Source organism: Nerophis lumbriciformis, linkage group LG38 (genome assembly GCF_033978685.3).
Source record: "Nerophis lumbriciformis linkage group LG38, RoL_Nlum_v2.1, whole genome shotgun sequence".
Taxonomy (NCBI): Eukaryota; Metazoa; Chordata; class Actinopteri; order Syngnathiformes; family Syngnathidae; genus Nerophis; species Nerophis lumbriciformis.
Window position 1 is genome coordinate 24,483,999 of NC_084585.2, and position 27,654 is coordinate 24,511,652.

Consider the following 27,654-nt stretch of genomic DNA (forward strand, 5'->3'; position numbering starts at 1 on the left):
TAAAACATTTTTTAGATTTGTTTCAATGGTGTAATTTAAAATATCATTGTGATTACGTTTAAACAGAGGTTAAAAGACGTATATTTATTGTAGATGGGGTACACCCTGGTTTTTATGGAAAAAAACAAAATACAATTACAGTCTGTTAAAAAAAACAGCAATTATAATGGAAGTCAATGGTGCCGAAAGAGTTCTTAAGAGAAACGGTGTATACGTTGCTTATATCCTATTCTAACAACAATGAAATTAAAAACACAATGCAGTTCTGTAAAAAAAAAAAAAAAAAAAAAATTAAAAAACTGGCAAAATTCCAGATTGCGAACCGCTAAGCGTTAACCTTCAAACTATTACATAAGGAACATGTGTAATGCTGTGAACACATGTAATGTTCGTTTCGGGCCTTCGGGGTACACAAGATTAAATAACTTTATTTGTGTAAGCCAAGGCTACAGCATTTTCGACACTCCTTCTCAGAGATATTTATGAAAAGAATACAATCTGTATAGTATGATGCAGTGTGTTTACTACAACCATAATAATAAACATATATGATTCCCCCTCTCAGTCTCTTGTCAATCAAAACTGAGCATTATGATCATTGTAAAGAAAACATTTCTGATACAGTTTTTGTATGATTTGGACATTTAAAGGTTCAGGTGTTCCTTATGTTCCTTATGTTCCTTATTAGGCTGTGTGTATTGAAGTGTGTCTTACTTTGACTTTGAGCAGCACCAAATGGCCCGAGGATGATGAGGACATCCCAACATACACTCTGGAGTTCTTTGACGGCTGGCAACCTCCTGAGCTGAGCGAGGAACCTGCACCTTCTGCTGCCGGCCCAGCAATGAGGGCACAGGAGGTTCGTCAGGCCCCATCCACCCAGGTAAATCCTCATAGGCACCCGTCTTCATTGGCGATTTCAATTGTTTCTGAAAATAACCAGGACAAAATACAGACTAAACAGACATTGTTTCTCTGGTTAGAAGACCACCAAGAAGACAGAACCCGCCAAAAAGACAGCACCGCCTCCTGCACCAGCAACAACACATGCAGCAAGGATAAATGCTAGGTAAAATTGTTTTTTTTACAGCTTTCCCATACTAGGTTTTAGGTCTGGTGAATTCAATGTTGACAACTCCGCCCTCAGGGCCAGTAACACTTTACAATTCCGAAGCATTTCAGTTTTCATCTTTTTTCTCGTGTGGGAAAACTTCGTCTCACCACAAAAAAATGTCAACCAAACGTGTATGTGATAAAGTGTCACCCTGAAGTGACGCTTAAGCCTTATTACGCAAAACCAACTTTTCTTAGTTATTGGCACCTGCTTATGTGTATTTGGGATTGGCATAAGTCTCGAAAATTTGAAATCATACCGTAGAGGCATTGCGGAAATATTTATAAAACGATCCTGCCTTCCTTGATACTTCCTCCAAACTGTCCGTCCGGACGGATAAAGAGTGTTTATTCCGTATTTTTCGGACTATGAGGCGCACTTAAAATTGTCACGATTTACAAGCTGGCGGACCCAAAAGCAGACAAGAGAGGCAGATAAAAAGTCCAAAGGGTTTAATTCAGGCAGATGAGGGAGGAGTGAAAGCCGTCGTTGGCTGGAGCGGAGGTGTCTGGCAGGCAGGCAGGATTAGAGGAGGTCGGTACTGGAGGCAGAGGAAAACAATGGTGAGTCGAGGCACAAGCTACCAGGAGCAAAGGCACAAACAAAAGATCAACAAGATCGTCAAAATGCTGCGAGAACTGGCGAGAAGCGTTACCACTTGGAGAGCTGTGAAACGATCTGGCAGCGTCGTGTGAGGAGGCCAGGGCTTTTGTGGAGTGGAGGTGATTAGCTGATGGCAAGCAGGTGAGTAGGCTGATCAGCACCAGGTGTGCCAGACTGGGAAGCCAGGAACCCAAACTCCGCCCACACATGACCACACCCAGACAAACGACACAGACACACAAGACACTGCAGGGACTGTGACAGTACCTCCCCTTCACAGAACGCCCCCAGGCGATCCACCAGGCTTGTCAGGGTGGTCACGGGGGAATTCCGAGACGAGGGATGGATCCAGTATGAACCGTCGTGGAATCCAGCACCGCTCCTCAGGACCATAGCCTGCCCAGTCCACCAGGTACTGGAACCCCTTACCACGGCGCCGTGCGTCCAGCAGCCACTGGACGGTATATGCAGGGTGGTCATCGATGACAAGGGGGGGTGGGGGGCATCTGGAGGGGAAAGCGGACTGGTCACAACTGGTTTCACCTGAGAGACGTGGAAGATAGGATAGACCTTCAGGTGAGGGGGAAACTTGAGCTTGATAGCAGTTGGGTTGACGATGGCAAGGATTTCATATGGACCGACAAAACGGGGTGACAGCTTCCTGGAATCCGTCTTCAAGGGAAGGTCTTTAGAGGACAGCCACACATGTTGGCCTGCCTGGTATTCTGGGGCAGGGGTCCGGTGGCGGTCAGCAAAGCGCCGGTTTCGTTCCACTTTCTGACAACGCCACAGGTGACTCTGGACAGACGGAACTGCGATGTCGGCCTCTTCGGCTGGAAATAGTGGTGATTGGTAACCCAGAGAACCTTCAAACGGTGACACACCCATGGCAGCGGAAGACAGGGAATTGTGGGAATATTCGATCCATGCAAGGTGGTTGCTCCAGGTGGAGGGATTCTTGGCAGCGACACACCTGAGGGCGGCTTCCAGGTCCTGATTTGCCCGTTCTGTTTGCCCGTTAGTCTGGGGATGGTAACCAGATGACAAGCTTTCTTTGGCTCCAAGGGCATGACAGAAAGCCTTCCACATCTGGGGGATGAATTGGGGTACCCGGTCCGAAACGATGTCCAGAGGTATGCCATGGAGCCGGAACACATGGTTCACCATGAGGTCAGCAGTTTAAAGGGCTGAGGGTAGTTTGGGGAGAGCCACAAAATGAACTGCCTTAGAAAATCTGTCCACGATGGTAAGTATTACTGTATTGCCTTGAGACTCAGTGAGCGCCGTCACAAAGTCCAAGGCGATGTGGGACCATGGGCGACCAGGAAACAGCAAGGGACGGAGGAGACCTGTAGGCGGCTGGTTAGAAGATTTTCCACGTGCACACACAGTGCAGGCAGATACGAAGGCCCTAGTGTCTGTGGTCATGGTAGGCCACCAGAAGTGCCGCTTGAGGAGGGACAGGGTGCGGTTGATTCCGGGGTGGCATGCAAAGCGAGATGTGTGGGCCCAAAGGAGGACATCAAAGCGGACAGAATCAGGTACATAAAGTCTGTTAGCTGGGCAATTACCTTGGTCTGCTTGAGTCTGCTGAGCTCTACGGACCAGCGATTCGATCTCCCATGTCACCGCAGCCAAGGATAGGGTCAGGACTGTAAGAAATTTCAGGAGAGTACTGGCGTGAGAGGGCATCTGGTTTAATGTTGCAAGAACCTAGACGGTAGGTTAAGGTGAACCGGAACCGACCAAAGAACAGTGCCCACCGGGCTTGACGGGAGTTGAGGCGCTTGGCCGATTGAATGTAGGCGAGGTTCTTGTGATCTGTCCATACGATGAACGGGTGTTCTGCCCCCTCCAGCCAATGCCTCCACTCCTCCAGGGCGAGCTTGACAGCGAGCAGTTCCCGATTTCCCACGTCGTAGTTGCGCTCAGCAGGTTCCAGGCGGTAGGAGAAGAAAGCACAGGGATGAAGTTTTTGGTCATCGGCTGAGCGCTGGGACAGGGCGGCCCCCACCCCTGAGTCTGAGGCGTCCACCTCCACAATAAATTGTCGAGAACGATCCGGATGTATGAGGACCGGGGCCGTGGTGAAACGTCTCTTCAATTCCCTGAAAGCAGCTCCAGCCTCAGTAGTCCAAGCGAATCGAGTGGATGTGGACGTCAGCCTTGTGAGGGGTGAAGCTACCTGGCTGTAGTTTCTGATGAAACGGCGGTAGAAGTTGGCAAAACCCAAAAATCGCTGGAGCTCCTTCAACGTAGTAGGTTGAGGCCATTCCTCCACTGCGCGCACCTTCGCAGGGTCTGCTTTCACCTGGCCACTCCCAATTATCAGCCCCAGGAATGATGTAGAGGTGACATGGAACTCACATTTTTCAGCTTTGCAGTAGAGCCTGTTCTCCAGGAGACGCTGAAGCACCTGCCTGACATGCTCAAGGTGCGCCTCCTTGTTGCGGGAGAAGATCAGGATGTAATCTAGGTAAACGAACACACAGCGGTTTAGAAGGTCACAAAGTACATCGTTTACAAGGGCTTGAAATACTGCTGGTGAATTTGTTAACCCAAAGGGCATGACCAGATACTCAAAATGTCCAAGTGGGGTCTTAAATGCAGTTTTCCACTCATCACCGGCTCTGATACGGATCAAATGATATGCATTACGTAGATCGAGCTTGGAGAAAATAGTAGCTCCCTGAAGGGGCTCAAAAGCAGATGCAATCAACGGCAATGGATATTTGTTTTTTATGGTAATGTCATTTAATCCACGATAGTCTATACAGGGGCGGAGTGATCCATCCTTCTTACCGACAAAGAAGAATCCTGCACCCACTGGGGAGGAGGAAGGACGGATAATGCCAGCTGCCAGGGATTCCTGAATATACTTCTCCATGCTCTCTCTCTCAGGACGTGACAGGTTGTATAGGCGACTTGCCGGAAGTGGCGCTCCAGAAATCAGGTTGATGGCACAATCATAGGGCCGGTGAGGTGGAAGTGACAGGGCACGCTGTTTGCTGAATACCTCTCTGAGATCATGGTAAACAGCAGGAACTCTCGACAGATCAGGAGGCTCAAACATGACAGGAGACCTGGTGCCCTCCGATGGGGAACGAGCAGAGCGTAGGCATGTAGAGAGGTAGTAGGAGCTCCAGCTCACTACCTTACGTGCTGTCCAGTCGATATGGGGGTTGTGGAGCCGTAACCAAGGTTGGCCAAGGACGATGGGTGCAAGAGGTGAGGATATGACATGGAATTGGATGTGCTCGTGATGATTACCGGACACAATGAGGTGGACTCGACGGGTGGGATGGGATACTCGAGCGAGAAGGCTACCCGTGAGGGCGTTGGCTTTCAGAGGAGAGGGTAGAGGCTCAAGGGAGATGCCTGCCTGGGAAACAACAGCTGAGTCGATGAAATTCTCATCTGCCCCTGAATCAACCAGGGCGAGTAATGGAATGGACTGAGAGTGCCACTGAAGAGTGGCGGAGAATTACATGCGATCCCGGTATTCAGGGGAAGAGACTGTTTGGCTCACCAGAACCCCCACTGCTACTGGTGAGCCTCCTCTTTTGGCCGAATGGGGCAGGAGGCACGAAGATGACCGGGTGGTCCACAGTAGAAGCACACCCCCGACCTCAACCGTCGGATGTGCTCGTCAGTGGAGAGACGGGTCCGCCCTAGTTGCATGGGCTCCTCCCCTGGGGACCCGGAGGGCAGGGCTAGGGGTGCACTACGTCGGGGTTCATGTGGCAGAAAATCACGGCCGGAAAAAGGGGTAGTCGACACAGAGGGAACAGTCTCGCTTTGCCACTGGGCTATTTGGTCCGAAATCTTGATGGCGGTGGTAATAGCCTCATCTAGGGAATCAAGCTCCTGCCTTAGTGCGATCTCCCTGCCAATAGTCCGGTTGAGCCCACTCTGGAAGGCGGTGAGCAGCGCTTGGTCATTCCAACCAGACTCCACGGCCAAGGAACGAAACTCGCTGGCAAACTCTCTCACAGAACGTCGACCTTGGTGGAGTCTCAAAAGGCAGATAAAAAGTCCAAAGGGTTTAATTCAGGCAGATGAGGGAGGAGTGAAAGCCGTCGTTGGCTGGAGCGGAGGTGTCTGGCAGGCAGGCACGATTAGAGGAGGTCGGTACTGGAGGCAGAGGAAAACAATGGTGAGTCAAGGAACAAGCTACCAGGAGCAAAGGCACAAACAAAAGATCAACAAGATCGTCAAAATGCTGCGAGAACTGGCAAGAAGCGTTACCATTTGGAGAGCTGTGAAACGATCTGGCAGCGTCGTGTGAGGAGGCCAGGGCTTTTGTGGAGTGGAGATGATTAGCTGATGGCAGGCAGGTGAGTAGGCTGATCAGCACCAGGTGTGCCAGACTGGGAAGCCAGGAACCCAAACTCCGCCCACACATTACCACACCCAGACAAACGACACAGACACACAAGACACTGCAGGGACTGTGACAAAAATCCTTTCATTTTCTCAAAAAGTGACAGTGCGCCTTATAACCAAGTGCGCCTAATGTACGGAATAATTCTGGTTGTGCTTACCGACCTCGAAGCAATTTTATTTGGTACATGGTATAATGATAAGTGTGACCAGTAGTGGTCACACATAAGAGATACGTGTAGACTGCAATATGACAACACCAACACTTTAAATGTTCCATTGAAAATAAAGGGGGCGGTACCTCTGGATTGGCAGACCGGGGTGGTGGTTCCTCTCTTTAAGAAGGGGAACCAGAGGGTGTGTTCTAACTATCGTGGGATCACACTCCTCAGCCTTCCCAGTAAGGTCTATTCAGGTGTACTGGAGAGGAGGCTATGCCGGATAGTCGAACCTCGGATTCAGGAGGAACAGTGTGGTTTTCGTCCTGGTCGTGGAACTGTGGACCAGCTCTATACTCTCGGCAGGGTCCTTGAGGGTGCATGGGAGTTTGCCCAACCAGTCTACATGTGTTTTGTGGACTTGGAGAAGGCATTCGACCGTGTCCCTCGGGAAGTCCTGTGGGGAGTGCTCAGAGAGTATGGAGTATCGGACTGTCTGATTGTGGCAGTCCGCTCCCTGTATGATCAGTGCCAGAGCTTGGTCCGCATTGCCGGCAGTAAGTCGGACACGTTTCCAGTGAGGGTTGGACTACGCCAAGGCTGCCCTTTGTCACCGATTCTGTTCATAACTTTTATGGACAGAATTTCTAGGCGCAGTCAAGGCATTGAGGGGATCTGGTTTGGTGGCTGCAGGATTAGGTCTCTGCTTTTTGCAGATGATGTGGTCCTGATGGCTTCATCTGGCCAGGATCTTCAGCTCTCACTGGATCTGTTCGCAGCTGAGTGTGAAGCGACTGGGATGAGAATCAGCACCTCCAAGTCCGAGTCCATGGTTCTCGCCCGGAAAAGGGTGGAGTGCCATCTCCGGGTTGGGGAGGAGATCTTGCGCCAAGTGGAGGAGTTCAAGTACCTCGGAGTCTTGTTCACGAGTGAGGGAAGAGTGGATCGTGAGATCGACAGGCGGATCGGTGCGGCGTCTTCAGTAATGTGGACGCTGTATCGATTCGTTGTGGTAAAGAAGGAGCTGAGCCGGAAGGCAAAGCTCTCAATTTACCGGTCGATCTACGTTTCCATCCTCACCTACGGTCATGAGCTTTGGGTTATGACCGAAAAAACAAGATCACGGGTACGAGCGACCGAAATGAGTTTCCTCCTCCGGGTGGCGGGGCTCTCTTTTAGAGATAGGGTGAGAAGCTCTGCCATTCGGGGGGAGCTCAAAGTAAAGCCGCTGCTCCTCCACATCGAGAGGAGCCAGATGAGGTGGTTCGGGCATCTGGTCAGGATGCCACCCGAACGCCTCCCTAGGGAGGTGTTTAGGGCACGTCCGACCAGTAGGAGGCCACGGGGAAGACCCAGGACACGTTGGGAAGACTATGTCTCCCGGCTGGCCTGGGAACGCCTCGGAGTCCCACAGGAAGAGCTGGACGAAGTGGCTGGGGAGAGGGAAGTCTGGGCTTCCCTGCTTAGACTGCTGACCCCGTGACCCGACCTCGGATAAGCGGAAGAAGATGGATGGATGGATGGATTGAAAATAAAGAACACACGGCACTCAAAAATCTGTCAAAATGTTTTAGTACGACTTCAAAGCTGCACCACTTGATGGGTTGTCGGCCCATTACGGCTACCGTAGTCAGAGATACAAGGATTACTATGGTGTGTGTATAAGGACCGCAAAATGGCACCCATTAGCAGACATATTATCTGGCGTTTTGTTTCACAATATTATGGAAAACCAACTTTTATTACCTTTTGGTACCTGCTGATGTGTATTTGAGATCTGTATAAGTCCTGAAAATGTGCGCACGTCCGCCACTGTAGTCCATGCCGATGCCGTAGTCGATAAGCTTCTTCTTTTTCTGTATCTTCTTGTTATGGGGCATTCATCCTCCACTGTTGCCATTTCTAATATAAAGTAGCGCAAAGTTCTAACTTATATCTCGCCATGAAAGCGCTAAAAACTACCAGTGTAGTGAGTTTACATAATTCACCCAAAGAACTTTAGTTATTAGAGAGTTCTGGTCGGACGGTTTTTCACGGGACACATTTCCGGCGTTGTTGCACTGGTGTACCACGGATGAGGAGATGCTGCTCCGTTGTTGATTTAAGTAAAGTCTGAATGTCATTAAAACAGTTAGCTCCATCTTTTGACACTTCTTCCACCCCCGTCCTTGCACGCTACACCGCTACAACAAAGATGACGGAGATGACCGAAAGAATAAGATCGCAGATACAAGCGGCCGAAATGAGTTTCCTCAGAAGGGTGGCCTTTAGAGATAGGGTGAGAAGTTCAGTCACCCGAGAGAGACTTGGAGTAGAGCCGCTGCTCCTTCGCTTGGAAAGAAGCCAGCTTAGATGGTTCGGGCATCTCGTGCGGATGCCTCACGAGCTTCTCCCGAGGGAGGTCCTCGTTGCACGTCCCACTGGGAGGAGACCCCGCGGCAGGCCAAGGACCAGATGGAGGGATTACATCTCCTCTCTGGCCTGGGAACGCTTTGGGATTCCCCAGGAGGAAGTTGCTAATGTTGCTCTGGAGAGGGAAGTCTGGGGGTCTCTGCTGGAGCTGTTGTCCCCGCGACCCGATTCCGGATAAGCGGTTGAAGATGGATGGATGGATGAATGGTTCGGCTCCTCCAATTTAGGAGTCCTTCATTTTTGACCTGAGCTCTTCCGGGTACTGCAAACCTGTATAATGATGCCCGCTTGTAATAAAGCAACTTTTTGTTCAGCACAGCGTCTCCCAGAGGTGTGGACTCGAGTCACATGACTTGGACTCGAGTCAGACTCGAGTCATGAATTTGATGACTTTAGACTCGACTTGACAAAATGTAAAAAGACTTGCAACTCGACTTAGACTTTAACATCAATGACTTGTGACTTCACTTGGACTTGAGCCTTTTGAATTGACATGACTTGACATGACTTGCTACTTTCCCCAAAACCCAAAGATGAAAAAGTTATTCGGGAGCGCTCCGTATTTTTCATTGTGTACTTGTCTATCAGCGTTGCGTGTGTCAGCTGGTGTGGTCTCAGTACAACAGCCAATCAAATTAGATCTACTTTGTTTTCATCACACAGCATTCATCCAATCAAATTGCAGGACAACCAACGAAGAAGACATGTCCAAACCACACGCCAGTGAACAAAAAAATGATACCTAAAATAATTTTGTTTGGGTATAAAAATTACGAGGTGGTCAACACAAAACGGTTTGCAGTATGCAACACATGCGGTTCCAAAATAACTGATGGAGAGGCAACAACTTCCAACTTCGTCCGGCATTTGAAGTTGCACAAAGAACGGTAAGTTTTGAATGTAAGATAACGTTTATTGGCTAAGTAACGTGACTTTTATTTGCTGTGTAGTTAAATCAGTGAGGCTGTAAACTCACTGCTAACGTTATAACGTTATTGCAAACACGGGAATCTGTTGCAGTTCACTACCTTATTCATACTTTTTGTTCAGTGATTTTTTTTTAAGCAGGGTTACGTTAGTCAATATATCACACGTAACGTTAGACGGCGGTCAGCAGCACCGCGTATTTTAGCCACCTAAAAAAAGACAAAAATAGTAAAATAAAGGTCAGTTAAAATGTATACTATATTATGAATATGTGTACCGTTTTAGCTAGCTTTCTGACATACTGTTGGTTGTTTACCTTAGTGATCTCCAACCACCGGGCCGCGGCCCGGTACTGGTCCGTGGATCGATTGGTATCGGGCCGCACAAGAAATAATTTTTTCTTTTTCTTTTTTTAATTAAATCAACATAAAAAAACACAAGATACACTTACAAGTAGTGCACCAACCCAAAACAACTCTCTCCCCCCTTTTGTTCTGGGCATTGAACATGAAGACTCTTCCTTCACTGTTCCGAGTGGCCATGAGAGTCTTGGCAGTGCCTGCCTCCAGTGCTCCAGTGGAGCGAGTTTTCAGCCATGGTGGCATCATACTACGCCCCCATCGTGGACAAATGACTGACAGACTCTTGGCTAATTTGGTCTTTTGCAAATGCAATGCAGCATAGGGCCCTGACATATAAAAAGTACAACTTTTTTGTTATGTTCACGTATATGTCATGTTTTTTCAATGTTAACACTTTTGTACAAATAAGTACATTTGCACTTTATTTTTCAATGTGTTTGTTCTGTAAAGGAATGAGTTAATGTTTAAAATGACTGGTTAATAGTGCTATTATAAAGTGCAATGTCAGCACAATTTTCTTTCCTGCAATTTAAAATGCACTTGTTTTAATAAATAAATACAGCATTTGAAAAGCATACACAACCTGTGTTAATATATTAGTCTGTGGTTAAAAGGACTTGAAAGGACTCGAAACTCAAAATGCAGGACTTAGGACTTGACTTGAGACTTTCCAGTCTTGACTTTGGACTTGACTCGGGGCTTGCCTGTCTTGACTCGGGACTTGACTCGGACTTGAGGGCAAAGACTTGAGACTTACTTGTGACTTGCAAAACAATGACTTGGTCCCACCTCTGGCGTCTCCTACGTCTCTTTTGATCCAGCCGCACTGCCGTGTTGCAAAAAGACCAGAAATACACATCAGCTTCCCAGCAAGCCTTGTTGTCGTTAAAATGATCACTTTCACGGGCTGGATAAATGACCTTCTCTGTGCTTTAAACAGTCAAGCTTCTGCCGTCAAGCAGATAAGTGGCCTAACTCTGTTTTACATACTCAGATCTAATTTGGAGTCCGAATAATTAAAATCGTATACATTTGTCCAACCGCACAGGCAGACTTTCTTCCCTCATTACTGAGTGTAGCTAAATTTGAGTCTTTTTTACAGGCCGCCTGAGAAGAAGCTGCGGTGCATGCGAGTTATGCGGGACTTCGCCTCCAGGAACCCCAGAGAGCTGACAATCACAAAAGGCGAAGTCGTGGAGGTGATCAGTCGTAGTACAATAACAACAGCAATGATATGATATTCAGTATGCTTTGTCCTTTTAACAGCTGCTGGACGTATCCAAGCTGTGGTGGAAAGTGAGGAACAGCAGAGGAGAGGAAGGATTTGTCCCCAACAATGTCCTGACGGAAGATGTAGATCAAGTTGATGACATGGTGACGACTCAGCAAATAGAAATCTCAGTATCTTTGCAGAATGTCTCGCTGACATATGGAAGTCAACTCTTTAGCTTGTTTTCAACTTTCCATCTCCTGGCTGAGACTTAACACTCTCTTCTCCTTTCTCAGCCAACTGGAAGCTCTCCTGTCTTAAGCAAGAAATCCAAACCAGCAGAGGTGAAAGCCTGGCTTGAACACCTGGGCTTCACTAAGATGTGAGCACTACACATCTAATGTGTCACTTTCTGCAAACAGCAGTGTGACCTCTGAGAAGATCATGGTTGATTACTGAGAGAGGAGAATGTTGCCTTTGTTAGTCACACAACGATTTTTAAAATACAAATGTTTTTGTTTGTCTAGCCCAGGCTAGAAACACTAATACAAAACCTCACAATAATGTCTGATTGAATGCTAAAAACATTATGACAGACTGCCTTAAAAAACAGAATGGAATTTTACATTTTCTTTACTGAATGAGACACCCAGAATGTACAAACCCCGTTTCCATGTGAGTTGGGAAATTGTGTTAGATGTAAATATAAACGGAATACAATTATTTGCAAATCCTTTTCAACCCATATTCAATTTGAATGCACTACAAAGACAAGATATTTGATGTTCAAACTCATAAACTTTTTTTTTTTTGCAAATAATAATTAACTTAGAATTTCATGGCTGCAACACTGTCATGTCTGTGTAATCATGTTTTGTTTTAAGTCATGTTTTGTTTAGTTTCTGGCTTTTCACTCCCTTGTCTTGTTTGCATGATTACCCATTAGTTTCACCTGTTCCACGTTTGGACTCATTGTGCACTCTTGATTGTCACCATAGCAACCCATTAGTTTTCACCTGTCACGTCACGCACCTGTTTCACGTCTTGAGTCACGCACCTGTTTTTGTTAATCATGTCTGTAGTATTTAAGTTCAGTGTTTTTCAGTTTGTCTTTCTGACGACCTCCCCGCTTTTATGCCCCCTGTCACACTCTGTCCACCCCTGCATACTTCATGTCCATGCCAAGTAAGTTTGTTTATTATTGCCACAGTTAGTGTTTTTTTGTTGTTCATAGTTTTTTGCCCCCGTGCAAGTCTTTTGTTTTCGTTAGTCAAGTTTGTACATCCGCCTTGAGCGCGCCTTTTGTTCCTTTGAGTGTTATTATTAAATATGTATTCACCTACAAGTCATATCCAGTCCAATTCACTTGCACCTCGGGCGAACAAACCAAGCCATAGTCCTAGTCATGACAAACACGTGCCAAAGTAGTTGGGAAAGGGCATGTTCACCACTGTGTTACATCACCTTTTCTTTTAACAACACTCAATAAACAATTGGAAACTGAGGAAACTAATTGTTGAAGCTTTGAAAGTGGAATTATTTCCCATTCTTGTTTTATGTAGAGCTTCAGTCGTTCAACAGTCCGGGGTCTCCGCTGTCGTATTTTACGCTTCATAATGCGCCACACATTTTCGATGGGAGACAGGTCTGGAATGTAGGCGGGCCAGGAAAGTACCCGCACTCTTTTTTTACGAAGCCACGCTGTTGTAACACGTGCTGAATGTGGCTTGGCATTGTCTTGCTGAAATAAGCAGGGGCGTCCATGAAAAAGATGGCGCTTAGATGGCACCATATGTTGTTCCAAAACCTGTGTGTACCTTTCTGCATTAATGGTGCCTTCACAGATGTGTAAGTTACCCATGCCTTGGGCACTAATGCACCCCCATACCATCACAGATGCTGGCTTTTGAACTTTGCGTCGATAACAGTCTGGATGGTTCGCTTCCCCTTTGGTCCGGATGACACGATGTTGAATATTTCCAAAAACAATTTGAAACGTGGACTTGTCAGCAGTGTTGGGACTAACGCGTTACAAAGTAACGCGTTACTGTAACACCGTTAGTTTCGGCGGTAACTAGTAATCTAACGCGTTATTTTTTATATTCAGTAACTCAGTTACCGTTACTACATGATGCGTTACTGCGTTATTTTATGTTACTTTTTATGTAGTATCGACTAGAAACAGAAGACCAAAAAGTAACCACAGAACACTATACGACTATACGGTATAGTGTTCTGTGGTTACTTTTTGGTTGGCCAAGGGGACGTGACAACAAGCTGTCCCCACTCAGATCCGTACGGACCTGGAGGGGGCGTGCCTTAAGTCCGGCTGTAAATCGAGAGAAATTTGGAGAATGGTTGTCCCAGGGAGAGGCACTGAAATTCGGGAGGGTTGGCAAGTATGAGATATTCTCACTTCTTTTCTTTTGTCGAGCACAAAGAAAATACAATTTTAGTTAAATGTAAGTTGTGTCTTGGATCAAAGATCCCGTCTACTGCCCAAAACAACAATTCAAATCTGCCTGGTTATGCTTTGTGTATGTCACGTGTGCCTTCCTTAGGTGAAGCCAGGTTTACAGCTATAATAATAATAATAATAATAACTGGGATTTATATAGCGCTTTTCTAAGTACCCAAAGTCGCTTTACATGTAGAACCCATCAAACATTCACACCTGGTGGTGGTAAGCTACTTTCATAGCCACAGCTGCCCTGGGGTAGACTGACGGAAGCGTGGCTGCAATTTGCGCCAACGGCCCCTCCGACCACCACCTATCATTCAATTCACCGGTGTGAGTGGCACCGGGGGCAAAGGGTGAAGTGTCCCGCCCAAGGACACAACGGCAGCGATTTTTGGATGGTAAGAGGCGGGGAGCGAACCTGCAACCCTCAGGTTTCTGGCACGGTTGCTCTACCCACTACGCCATGCCGCCCCAGCTATGTTGTTGATTGATTGATTGATAGATTGCACAGTACAGTACATATTCCGTACAATTGACCACTAAATGGTAACACCCCAATAAGTTTTTCAACTTGTTTAAGTCGGGGTCATGATACAGATATATACTATCAAATATATACTATCATCATAATACAGTCATCAAACAAGATAATCATTGAATTATTTACATTATTTACAATCCGGGGTGTGGGATATGGAGGGGGGTAGGTTTGGTTGGTATCAACACTTCAGTCATCAACAATTGCATCATCAGAGAAATGGACATTGAAACAGTGTAGGACTGACTTGGTAGGATATGTATAGCAAGTAGTGGACACAGAGAGAGAGATCAGAAATTATAAGAAAAAGTGTCTACATTTGATTATTTACAATCCGAAGAGGTATTATGTGGAAGGGAGGGCGTTAGTTTAGGGTTGTAGTTGCCTGGAGGTGTTCTTTTAGTGCGGTTTTGAAGGAGGATAGAGATGCCCTTTATTTTACACCTGTTGGGAGTGCATTCCATATTGATGTGGCAAAAGAGAATGAGTTAAGACCTTTGTTAGTTCGGAATCTGGGTTTAACGTGGTTAGTGTTAGTGTTAGTGTTATTATGCTGTTTGTTACTTATGTATGTTATGTTGCAGCTATTTAAAATAGTTTTGTCAATTTGTTCTGGCCTGAAATAAATTGGCCCTTTGAAACATATCTTTGTCTTTGTGTGTTGTATGTAGACCACATGGCTTAGCAGAGTTGAGTGATGCAAATGCATGTCAAGTTGATCAACAGATTGTATTATTCTCCAGTGCAATAACAGTGCTGAAATGAAGGCTAAAAGAGCATTAATAGGAGCTTTAAAAAAAAAAAAGTAGAAGAAGTAACTAAATAGTTACTTTTCACAGTAACGCATTACTTTTTGGTGTAAGTAACTGAGTTAGTAACTGAGTTACTTTTGAAAAAAAGTAACTAGTAACTGTAACTAGTTACTGGTTTTCAGTAACCAACCCAACACTGTTCGTCAGACCACAGAACACTTTTCCACTTTGCATCAGTCCATCTTAGATGATCTCGGGCCCAGAGAAGCCGGCGGCGTTTCTGGGTGTTGTTGATAAATGGCTTTCGCTTTGCATAGTAGAGCTTTAACTTGCACTTACAGATGTAGCGACGAACTGTATTTAGTGACAGTGGTTTTCTGAAGTGTTCCTGAGCCCATGTGGTGATATCCTTTTAGAGATTGATGTCGGTTTTTGATACAGTGCCGTCTGAGGGATCGAAGGTCACGGTCATTCAATGTTGGTTTCCGGCCATGCCGCTTACGTGGAGTGATTTCTCCAGATTCTTTGAACCTTTTGATGATATTATGGACCGTAGATGTTGAAATCCCTACATTTCTTGCAATTGCACTTTGAGAAACGTTGTTCTTAAACTGTTTGACTATTTGCTCATGCAGTTGTGGACAAAGGGGTGTATCTCGCCCCATCCTTTCTTGTGAAAGACTGAGCATTTTTTGGGAAGCTGTTTTTATACCCAATCATGGCACCCACCTGTTCCCAATTAGCCTGCACACCTGTGGGATGTTCCAAATAAGTGTTTGATGAGCATTCCTCAACTTTATCAGTATTTATTGCCACCTTTCCCAACTTCTTTGTCACGTGTTGCTGGCATCAAATTCTAAAGTTAATGATTATTTGCAAAAAAAAAAAATGTTTATCAGTTTGAAAATCAAATATTTTGTCTTTGTAGCATATTCAACTGAATATGGGTTGAAAATTATTTTCAAATCATTGTATTCCGTTTATATTTACATCTAACACAATTTCCCAACTCATATGGAAACGGGGTTTGTACACGAAAATAAAGAATGTGGGATTTACAATATTAACTATGAACAATAAAATACTGAATATTGACAACATATGAAAGTCACACCCCTCGATCGAGATATTTTACAATCAAGCGAAACGCAAGCAAAATGCAAAAAACACAGCAAAATAAAACGTGAAGGGCAAAAAATAAACCCACTTAAAATCTGATGTATCACTAAGCTTCAGAACTTTGTTGTAAAAATCTCCTTCCGCGTCTGTCCCTGACATCCGCATTTCAGACTGGCCGCTCTAGAAACACACTGTGGAAACGCTCCCCACCCACACTGCTTGGTGCCTCGTCTGAGCTGCTGTGACTTAGATTACTATAGTAACTAATTAGATTACCATAGTAACTCATTAGATTACCATAGTAACTAGTATATCATGTAAAAGCATAGATTCCAACCATTGAAATACTTTGTATAGTTCAAGACTTACGCTCATTTGAAAACATCATTGCACATCATAATGGCAGCAACAGTTTCCAACTTAAAGATCTAAAAAATTATTTTGGAATGTCCGGCGGGCCAGATTGAAAAGCTTAACGGGCCGCATGCGTTAATTTGCCCTGGTCTGGTCTAGCCTGTGTTAGCGAGCAGGCTACGTTCTATTTCATGGAGATTGACGTACAAATGTGAAAAATAGGGGGATAATTTGGTGCAATCTTGCCGGCTAACTTAAAAAATAGCTTCATAGCTGCCAAACTTAATAGGTATCTTCGTAACACAGATATATACCTTGTTAATGAAATGAATTCACAGCTTAACCAACTACCAAACTAACTCCAGTAGCTAACAAAAAAGCGGTAATTAAACTACTGCACTGTAATCATTTGGACCTGAGTTTCTTCGTCTTGTTCTTCTTCTTGCAGCACGGTACGTTGTCTGGGCGTGCTGAGCGGCTCCATGCTCCTGGGTATGACCCGGGAGGAACTGAAGACAGTGTGTCCAGAAGAAGGAGGGAGGGTCTTCTTCCGGTTACAAGCAGTCAGGTCTTCCATCATGGCTGTGAGTGAGCGCTTCTTCTGTTTCCATAAAGACTGTAAATTAGAAAAATGCTGCAGTGAAAGCTTGTTTTTCCTCCCTACTGTAGGGTGCAAACTGAGACACAGTGTGGAGAGACACCATCAGAAGATATTTTATACAGCTAACAAATCACTATGTTATTTTAATGTAAAATACCCTCACTGGGCACTTCCTTAGGCACACTACAGACTGGATCAACAAATATGCCACTTTCCCACCAACAATTCTAAAAACTTTTATTACAGAGAACTTTTTGCATTCGGGTTAAATAAATCCGGGTATTTTGTGTGGTTTGCGTTTTCACAGAATTTAGGTAATGTATGCAAATCAGACTGATGAAGTAAGCATAAATGCTATGTCTTTCCTTTCTTTCTTTCTTAAATGTTCCTGGAAGAAAGACCTATAGGTTATTTTTCAGGCCTAGTTGTTTTAACTGATTAGATAACTTTGCTGGAAACGCTGCAAAACAAAAAAGTGGGAAAGTGGCTATAATGTTGTGTCTCTTTTAAATGATTGAACTATGAGCTGTTCCCACTCAAACCACAATGACAAACAATTCGCAGGTTAACCTTAAACCAGGGGTGTTAAATTAATTTTAGATCGGGGTCCACATGGAGGAAAATCTACACCCAAGTCGGCCGGACTGGTAAAATCATGGCACGATAACTTAAAAATAAAGATAACTTCAGATTGTTTTCTTTATTTAAAAATAGAACAAGCACATTCTGAAAATGTACAAATTATAATGTTGTTGTTTTTTTTTTACACTTACATGTTGCGGTTAATAGTATTCTACCTTTATTGTCGTTATTTATACTTTCTGAATAAATTATATGATAATGTTCATCAGTCAACTCCATCCATCCATCCAGTGCCGGCCCAAGCCTCCATGGGGCCCTAAGCAAAATTTGATTTTGGGGCCCTCTATTTCTGCCAATAATATTGATTGATCATTCACACACCTACTATAAACTCATTGCGGCTCTGGCAGTGTTGTTTACATGATCCTATTGTCAGCCTGGCATGTCTTTACAAATGACATGTCATTTATAAAGATATGGGGGTGGCCCAGTTAAGAACATAAATAATACCAATGAATGAACGAATGATGTCCAGAGTGCCACATATGGTTCCTAATCTTAAAATGTAGAAAACATTCAGCTACAAGAGTGGCCTGGGGTTGAACAGTCCAAGTGATAAAGCTTTGTATTTACAGTAAAAGTGTCATCTTGTCTCATCAGTCTTGTACATATTAGTCTTTAATTACTAGTTTATATTTTTAGTTAATTGTTCATATTTAATGTTTACTTTGTACAAAGAGAGCGCAGTCTATTGAAGTTAAATTCCATGTGTGTTAAACATAACTGGACAATAAAGCTGATTCTGATTCACTTTATTATTTTTGGTAACAAAAACCTGAAACAGCAATGTGCAAAAATGTTGACCTAAAATTGTGTTTTTGTACAATAATATATCTTTGATCATTTAGAAATCATCAGTCAGACTCGTACATGCAAAAAATAAAAAATAATAATTTTTTGTTAATTGCTTTTGGGGGCCCCCTGGTGGCCGCGGGGCCCTAAGCAAGCGCTTTTTCAGAATGTGCTTGTTCTATTTACTAAGCTTAGTACATTTTCTACCACTTGTCCCTTTCGGGTTTGTGGGGGGTGCTGGAGCCTATGGTGTTAATTTTCAATTTATCAAGTTAAAAATCTAGTATCGAAATCAAATTACAGGATGTTATTTATGTTGTTTGCTCATTTTCCTCAACTGATGCACTAACATCATGTGGTTTATTTTTTTGACATATGTAGACGAAGGTCCTGAGTAGTCCTGAGTTCAATCCCTGGCTCGGGATCTTTCTGTGTGGAGTTTGCATGTTCTCCCTGTGACTGTGTGGGTTCCTTCCGGGTACTCCGGCTTCCTCCCACCTCCAAAGACATGCACCTGGGGATAGGTTGATTGGCAACACTAAATTGGCCCTAGTGTGTGAATGTGAGTGTGAATGTTGTCTGTCTATCTGTGTTGGCCCTGTGATGAGGTGGCAACTTGTCCAGGGTGTACTCCGCCTTCCGCCTGAATGCAGCTGAGATAGGCTTCAGCGACCCCCCGCAACCCTTAAAGGGACAAGCGGTAGAAAATGGATGGATGGGATGTAGCATCATCTACAAAGAATTGCTATTGCGAAATCTAGTGGACACATTTAGAACAGCTTTTTCTTTCATTCAAAAATTTCAGGTTAATTTTTATACTTACCAAACTCATCCTGCGGGCCGGATAAAACCTGTTTGCGGGGCTGATTGGGCCCGCAGTCTGTACGTTTGACACCCCTGCCTTAAACTGTCAAATTATAGCACAGTGTCGTTGAAGTTCCAGTTAAATCCTGTTGGTGTCGCTGCCGTTCGTTTCCTGGCGTCGTCTCTAAATTCCAAATGCTAAACGATGCTAACACCGAAAGTGTTACAAAGGACATCGGTGCGTGTCTAGACCTATTAGATATGTATATTTATTTGACTATTATAAATAAATGGAGACATGACTAATAATAAACAGCAAGTTGCTTGTTGACATTTTTAAAGCGTTCCGAGTACATTTAGCATTAGCATTCCGAGCCTACTAGAGAAGGCAGAAACTTATTTTTCTGTGGTTTAATCGACAGCTTTGGAGCAGACGCTACTGACGTCTTCAGTATGAAAGTGGAACTACAATCACCGGAACGTACAATGGATTTCCGTTTAAAACAATCAATCAAACTCAAGGCCCGGGGGCCAGACCTGGCCTGCTACATCATTTCATGTGGCCCGTGAAAGCCTGTAAATAATATGAGTTAATAAACTAGTTTTTCTTTTCTTACTAAAAGGTATTTGTTCTTTTCATTTTAATATTTAAAAACAACATGTACTGCATGCAATTTCATATCTTTTAAACTTTAACAAAACATTTTTTGTTAAAATAAAAATAAATACTTCAATATCTGCTTGACTTATAATTTCATTGTAAATCACCCATCAAATTATACACTGTAAAAATGACAATAGATTTAAAGGTAAAATTCTGGGGATTGAGTTGCCTTTTTTTTTTTTTTTTTTGTAAATAGTACAAAAACTTTCGTACTGTTTTTCCATATACATTAACACACTATAAAAACAACCGGATATTTTATTGTGGAAAAACTGGCAGCTCTGTTGCATGAATTTTATTGTACCAAAAAAAAAAAAAAAAAAAAAAAAAAAATGGTGTATATATGTATATATATATATATATATATATATATATATATATATATACATACATATGGTTTTTTTTCAACTAAATGTGTTTTTGCCGTGAAATCTGAAGATTTTTTTTTAATCAAATGCATATGCCATTATAATCATGTATTGTACAGGTATACATTTATAATGATATAGTATTAGAAGCGGCCCTTTGAGAGCAACCATAACTGCGATGTGGCCCTCTATGAAAATAAGTTTGACATGTTAAGTGAAGTGAAGTGAATTATATTTATATAGCGCTTTTTCTCTAATGACTCAAAGCGCTTTACATAGTGAAACCCAATATCTAAGTTACATTTAAACCGGTGTGGGTGCCACTGGGAGCAGGTGGGTAAAGTGTCTTGCCAAAGGACACAACGGCAGTGACTAGGATGGCGGAAGCGGGGATCAAACCTGGAACCCTCAATTTGCTGCCACGGCCACTCTACCAACCAAGCTGCTGGTTTAAAACTTGTAAAATGCCACAGTGTACACACTCAGTTTTTTAAGAAGTGTCCAGTGAGATAGATGGCCGAAATGGGAAGAGTGCAAAAATAAACTTGATGAACTAGGCAATGACAAGTTGACAACACATAAAACACTTAAAGGAAGCAAACTCTGGGGTCCTGTAGTGGAGACACAGCGAATTGCAGAGGACGAAAGCAAATTGGTGGTTGTGATGTGACCTGTATATAAAATGATACAACTGTTTGATGAATAAACGTGCTTTATTTGAACTGATTAGATACAACATCTGTATAAACAAAGTGTTTCAGCATTCTTTATTGTGAGTTAAAAATCAGCCAAATTAAACATAAAATATCAAAAAATACTCAACAGAACACTTGATTGTGGATGGCAACACCCATCCATCCATTTTATACTGCGGGGGTGGCTGGAGTTTATCCCAGCTGCAGACGGGCGGAAGTCGCCACCTCATCGCAGAGCCAACACAAATAGATGACACTCACTTTCACACACTAGGGCCAATTTTAGTGGTGCCAATCAAACTATCCCCAGGTGCATGTCTTTGGAGGTGGGAGGAAGACTGAGTACCTGAAGGGAACCCACGCAGTCACGGGGAGAACATGCAAACTCCACACAGGAAGACCCCGGCAACATAATCTTAGAAAATACTCTTTAGGACGGGTGAGTAGTGTCCTACTATTTCATATGGTATGCATTTCTGTATCGTCAGACAAGAACACATGTATTATTAGGTTACAATTTATGAGGTAGGACGTGCTACATTGTGTGGGACATCAGATTATTATATTAAAATGGCACAAAAAAGAAACAAAATGTCAGAACAGGCAAAATATATTTCATATATATTAAAGTAATCTACATTTATTCATATTGTATCAATTAACAGTTAACAAGCTTAAAGTGCAGAAGCTATTGTAAGAGAATGTGGTGTGAAAAACAATCAAAATCAAATCATTCTTGTCACAAATTAAAAACTGCACTGATTTTAACAATTGATGTCTTCTTCAAAATACACGTTACGCTTAAACTAAGACCAGAAATAAACATGTCAGTTTGAAGAAAATATTTTCGTAGCTTGTAAAAGCGTAAATCATACAAACCCCATTTCCATATGAGTTGGGAAATTGTGTTAGATGTAAATATAAACGGAATACAATGATTTGCAAATTATTTTCAACCCATATTCAGTTGAATATGCTACAAAGACAACATATTTGATGTTCAAACTGATAAACATTTTCTTTTTGCAAATAATCATTACCTTTAGAATTTGATGCCAGCAACACGTGACAAAGAAGTTGAGAAAGGTGGCAATAAATACTGATAAAGTGGAAGAATGCTCATCAAACACTTATTTGGAACATCCCACAGGTGAACAGGCAAATTGGGAACAGGTGGGTGCCATGATTGGGTATAAAAGTAGATTCCATGAAATGCTCAGTCTTTCACAAACAAGGATGGGGTGAGGGTCACCACTTTGTCAACAAATGCGTGAGCAAATTGTTGAACAGTTTAAGAAAAACCTTTCTCAACCAGCTATCGCAAGGAATTTAGGGATTTCACCATCTACGGTCCGTAATATCATCAAAGGGTTCAGAGAATCTGGAGAAATCACTGCACGTAAGCAGCTAAGCCCGTGACCTTCCATCCCTCAGGCTGTATTGCATCAACAAGCGACATCAGTGTGTAAAGGATATCACCACATGGGCTCAGGAACACTTCAGAAACCCACTGTCAGTAACTACAGTTGGTCGCTACATCTGTAAGTGCAAGTTAAAACTCTCCTATGCAAGGCGAAAACCGTTTATCAACAACACCCAGAAACGCCGTCGGCTTCGCTGGGCCTGTGCTCATCTAAGATGGACTGATACAAAGTGGTAAAGTGTTCTGTGGTCTGACGAGTCCACATTTCAAATTGTTTTTGGAAATTGGACGTCATGTCCTCCGGACCAAAGAGGAAAAGAACCATCCGGATTGTTATAGGCGCAAAGTTGAAAAGCCAGCATGTGTGATGGTATGGGGGTGTATTAGTGCCCAAGACATGGGTAACTTACACATCTGTGAAGGCGCCATTAATGCTGAAAGGTACATACAGGTTTTGGAGCAACATATGTTGCCATCCAAGCAACGTTACCATGGACGCCCCTGCTTATTTCAGCAAGACAATGCCAAGCCACGTGTTACATCAACGTGGCTTCATAGTAAAAGAGTGCGGGTACTAGACTAGCCTGCCTGTAGTCCAGACCTGTCTCCCATTGAAAATGTGTGGCGCATTATGAAGCCTAAAATACCACAACGGAGACCCCCGGACTGTTGAACAACTTAAGCTGTACATCAAGCAAGAATGGGAAAGAATTCCACCTGAGAAGCTTAAAAAATGTGTCTCCTCAGTTCCCAAACGTTTACTGAGTGTTGTTAAAAGGAAAGGCCATGTAACACAGTGGTGAACATGCCCTTTCCCAACTACTTTGGCACGTGTTGCAGCCATGAAATTCTTAGTTAATTATTATTTGCAAAAAGAAAATAAAGTTTATGAGTTTGAACATCAAATATCTTGTCTTTGTAGTGCATTCAACTGAATATGGGTTGAAAATGATTTGCAAATCATTGTATTCCGTTTATATTTACATCTAACACAATTTCCCAACTCATATGGAAACGGGGTTTGTACATCTATGGAGCTAAAAGTGGATGCTAACATTAACCAAGCCAAAACTAGAGTTAAACCAGATTTTTTTTTAAATCCTATGTAATATATTTCATAGGTAATGATAATTTTGATTCGATATGCAAAATAAACAGTATATAACAAATACGAAAGTTAAACAAGAGCACAGTAGAAATGAAAGCGTACTAAATCATAAGATTGTGGGTTTTGTCTCCCCCTGCTGGCTGTTTGTAAAAATACATCGGTTTTATCATTAGACAAGCAAATAAACAAGAACATATCAAGTTAAACTATTTAAGACGGACTTTCATAACCAAACACCACAATAAAACAATCAGATGACTATGAATAAAAAAAGCTAATTTCGCTATTTTAAAAATACACTTTCTATACAAACAGGCGTCTTTACAGCGTTTGCTGTGCGTCCCTTTAGCTTAGCTTGGAAGCTAAATAATGACAAATGGTGGACAAGATGACGAGAAACAAGAACACTGCCCGGTCTAACATTAGGTACGCCAAAATATAGGTCTAATGTAATGGTTGTCAAACTTTTTTCTTTCTATTTTTTTTACACCAGATATCCCCTTTTAAAATGATTTCTCTTTGCAAGTGCCATATTGCTTTTGCAACCTCCGCTTACCATCACAGTTAAGGGGAACTGCACGTTTCGTTGCCTACCATTCACAATCTAAATGTAAGACAAGAACACAAATATTTTTCTGAGTTGGTACAAGTTAATTCCAGATTATAAATCATACCTCTCACTTGTAAGGTAGAAGGTTGTCATAAACCAAGAAGTTGATCAACGTTGACGTTTAACTTAGACTCAGAGATGGCGAGAAAGATGCACACAAACGCTCATTTGCCCTCACCTTGTTTTTTTTTTTAACTTGTGTGAGGATTATGATAAATTATTCATCTCAACTGGAAGATTTGCTGTGAACATTCCATCAGTCGGCATCCCATTGAGAGCAAACATTGTACAGTAAGTGATTGTTTTATTATGTTCATAGTTTTTTATCTTGCTAATAGTGCTACTTGCTGGATCTGTTCAGCACACAGCTTCTAAAACTTGTAGCTAATGTTCTGTATAGTCAGGCTAAAAAATATAAGGTTCCAATCATCATTTGTCCCAAAGTAGTCGTTGTCTCTCATGAAGTCTGTCATGACTATTAGTGTTATTGTTGAAGGGTATATTGAAAGATGTGATGAGTCTGTAAAATGAATACACTTAAAATGAGCAAAACATGTACTTATTACATGTTATGAGTGTTATTACATTACATATATACTAACAGCATGTATATAAAGCGATGATGGAGGATTTTGGATTTTAGTTTTTAAGAGTGTATTGTTAGCCACCTCATGCTTGCCTTTATTTACAAGTTATAATCCATAAGAAAAGAAAAACATAAGTGCGTGTCTCACACAAGGATTGTGAATGATAGACAAAAATCCAAAAAAAGAGTGCAGTTCCCCTTTAAGGGGATCAAAACTCCATTCAAATGTATATATTTGATAATAATAATAAACATTGCAGTTTCAATAGGTCCTTCACAGTGCTTTGAATTGCCCTAATTAACTGCAGCAAGGCGTCAAACAGAGCGGAGGCCACTATTTGAAAAAATAATATCTATTTTGGGATCGGATCATGTTTGGTGGTCAGAAGATAAAACAGCGATGGGATGGCACAGTCATGTATGAAGAGAGTATGGTCAAATAAAAAAATAGGCGCCATGTTTGCTCCCAAGGATGCAATTGCTGTTGTTTTGACGTCAGTTTTCCTGACGAAATAAACCAAAATAATGCGTCTATATGTAGTTGTAAACATACTCTAGCTCATAAAGTTACACAAAAAACATGCTTTTATTTTGTCAAAGTATAATTTTGCGACCGTATTTGACGCAGTCTGCTGCTACATTCATGCAGTGTTTCGTGACGAGCAAGCACTTTAACACGCACCAGACGACGCACTAAATGTAAAAAAATACATAGAACAAGGGAAAAAAATTACTTATTACCATCATTTTGCCAAAATATTCATTGGCTTGGGACCAATAATCACAGATAAATTGTGACTTTTGTGTGAACTATGTCAACTGTGGTGGTTGCCTTCAATGTATTTGTAATCATTGTGTGTATCACCCATCATGGAGCAAGTGAATTATATTTATATAACACTTTTCTCTGGAGACTCAAAGCGCTTTACCAAGTGAAACCCATTATTTACATCTTAAAGCTCCATTTAGACCAGTGTGGGTGGCACTGGGAGCAGGTGGGTAAAGTGTCTTGTCCACATTTCAACAACTCAGATATGGTAACACTGGTGAGCAGTGGAGAATGTGGAGTGACTTTGGTGCAGAACATATTTTTCTTTATTCATTATTGCCCTATTTCTTGCCACTTTATGTTGGATATGTTTTATACGATTTCATTTTATCGTCTATTATCACACCCAAAATTTGGTTTCTTGAACTTTTTCAAAGTCCATCTATTTGTATTTGTGTTTGACTTTTGCTCCTGCTGTTACCAAATTGAATTATTTTTGTTTTACTGAAATTCAAAGATAGTCTATTTATGTCAAACCATTTCTCTTTTTTTTCCCATTTCTTCTGTTATTATTTGTATTAGCTTCTGTGTGTTCTCTCCTGAACAACACAGACGTTGTGTCGTGTGTTTACCTGGCACAAGACGCTGTAGTTGGTGGCTTTCCAGTGTTGACGTCGAACTTTCACTTCCTATACTTGTCTTTTTTCTGGGTTGTGGGGAAAGCAATGTAAAAGGCTTTTCACAATTCTCGCGGGTGGAGAATTCGACATTTACACACGTCGAAAAATTATCGAGGAAGCGCCGCAAACACATAGCATCTGCTCTAAGTTGGTAGCAAACATGGTGCTCTGTAGTCACGTGAGTGCCTTTTAATCAATCATTGCCTAAAACCAGGTTGGCCAAACTCTTTCTATACATGGTTCTGTGGGATGACAGGTTAAAATGCCCTCTGAGGCGTGAGATTCGTATGCAATCTGCAAACTGAAGGATGTTTGAACAACTTTGATACATGTTGTGCGTTTAAGATGCAGAAAAAAAATCAATCTGTGCAAGGATATCAAAAGAAAATTCCTTAGCTTTGTGTTATCTGTGACAAAGAAAATTAATATAATATCTAATAATATTTGTTATTGATAATGGCTTGTTTTTATTTTTACAATATGCAGAGGGCCAATAAATGCATTCAGCCATGAGAACGCCGTTGCTTTACATTGTGGTGTCATCCTCATGACTCATGCAACCATGCACAAATAAAAACTATTTGGACGCAAAGTATGCATGCAGCCAAGTGGTTTCAGCTGCATTTTTGTGGAACAAATGTTAGCGATGACTGTCTTGGTGCAGAACTACTGTGCAATGCATGCAAAAACACCAACTCTCATGTCTGAGGAAGGAATGAGTGTGGAGGCACCACTTCCTCATGGCCACAGTGAAGTAAACCAGCCTTTTTTATGCTTGAAATCCCACAAGGATGCTTTCATTCTTGCTCTGTGGAATGTTTGCAGAGTCTGTAGCCTTTGATAACCAAGGGGGGCTCCTTGCAGCTATGCAAAGAAGCCATGAGGGAAAGAATCGGGACGCTTCGAAAACTTTGCTGTGCTTTGAGCTGCAAAGGTTTGCTTGTGCATTCGAAAAGAGTACGCAAGACTGCGGAATGACGGCGGCACGTGCGCCATAGAGCGTGGATGGATGGATTTAAAATGGCGGGCTGTGCTAGCTTGTACAAGAGTACAAGTGTGCTGACAGGAGTGGTTCCTTGGCGTACGGTTTGCTCTCACTTGCCTTCAAGGTGTGGTGGTGGATGCAGGATACAGGTGTGCGTTTACTGGAAGTAGTGAGAGAGACCCGGTGGCAGCGGTCGGGATCTTGTCATCAACGGCCACCCAGGAGAGGCCCCATGCACAGTGGGTCCTCTTCGTCGATGGTCTCCAGCTCCTCCGTGCGCACGGCGTGGGTTATGAGGTGGAGCTCCTCAGAGAGCGTCTCGCTGCGATAGGCCACGCGGATGTCGGGGAGGTTGGTGCGGCGGATGTCGTTACTCTCCGGACCTTCTTTGTAATAGTTGGGACCCAGCCAGTAGCTTTTGGCCTGGAAACAGGAGACATTTAGCGTTGCTATCTATTTAACCGAAGAGTCTTCTGTAGTTGCTGGGTGCGGGCTACACAAGCAAATATGGCATTAACATCTGTGGCTGTAAGC

At 43.0% G+C, this 27,654-nt stretch overlaps 2 protein-coding genes across 6 annotated transcripts in view; one reads left to right on the forward strand and one right to left on the reverse strand.

Moving 5' to 3' along the window:
- eps8l3a (EPS8 signaling adaptor L3a) overlaps positions 1 to 18,235 on the forward strand; it is a 41,023-nt gene extending 22,788 nt beyond the window's left edge. Inside the window, exons 14-20 of the mRNA XM_061932334.2 lie at positions 730 to 883; positions 984 to 1,069; positions 11,062 to 11,158; positions 11,226 to 11,333; positions 11,466 to 11,551; positions 16,842 to 16,977; positions 17,063 to 18,235. Of these exons, the coding sequence (XP_061788318.2) occupies positions 730 to 883; positions 984 to 1,069; positions 11,062 to 11,158; positions 11,226 to 11,333; positions 11,466 to 11,551; positions 16,842 to 16,977; positions 17,063 to 17,074 (679 nt within the window). The 3' untranslated portion in view covers positions 17,075 to 18,235. The remainder of the gene's footprint in view (positions 1 to 729; positions 884 to 983; positions 1,070 to 11,061; positions 11,159 to 11,225; positions 11,334 to 11,465; positions 11,552 to 16,841; positions 16,978 to 17,062) is intronic.
- Positions 18,236 to 20,958: 2,723 nt separating this feature from the next.
- ampd2a (adenosine monophosphate deaminase 2a) overlaps positions 20,959 to 27,654 on the reverse strand; it is an 89,051-nt gene continuing 82,355 nt past the window's right edge. For all 5 annotated transcript variants that reach the window (XM_061932523.2, XM_061932522.2, XM_061932524.2 and 2 more), the window contains one exon: positions 20,959 to 27,543. In XM_061932523.2, the coding sequence (XP_061788507.1) occupies positions 27,328 to 27,543 (216 nt within the window). In that variant the 3' untranslated portion in view covers positions 20,959 to 27,327. The remainder of the gene's footprint in view (positions 27,544 to 27,654) is intronic.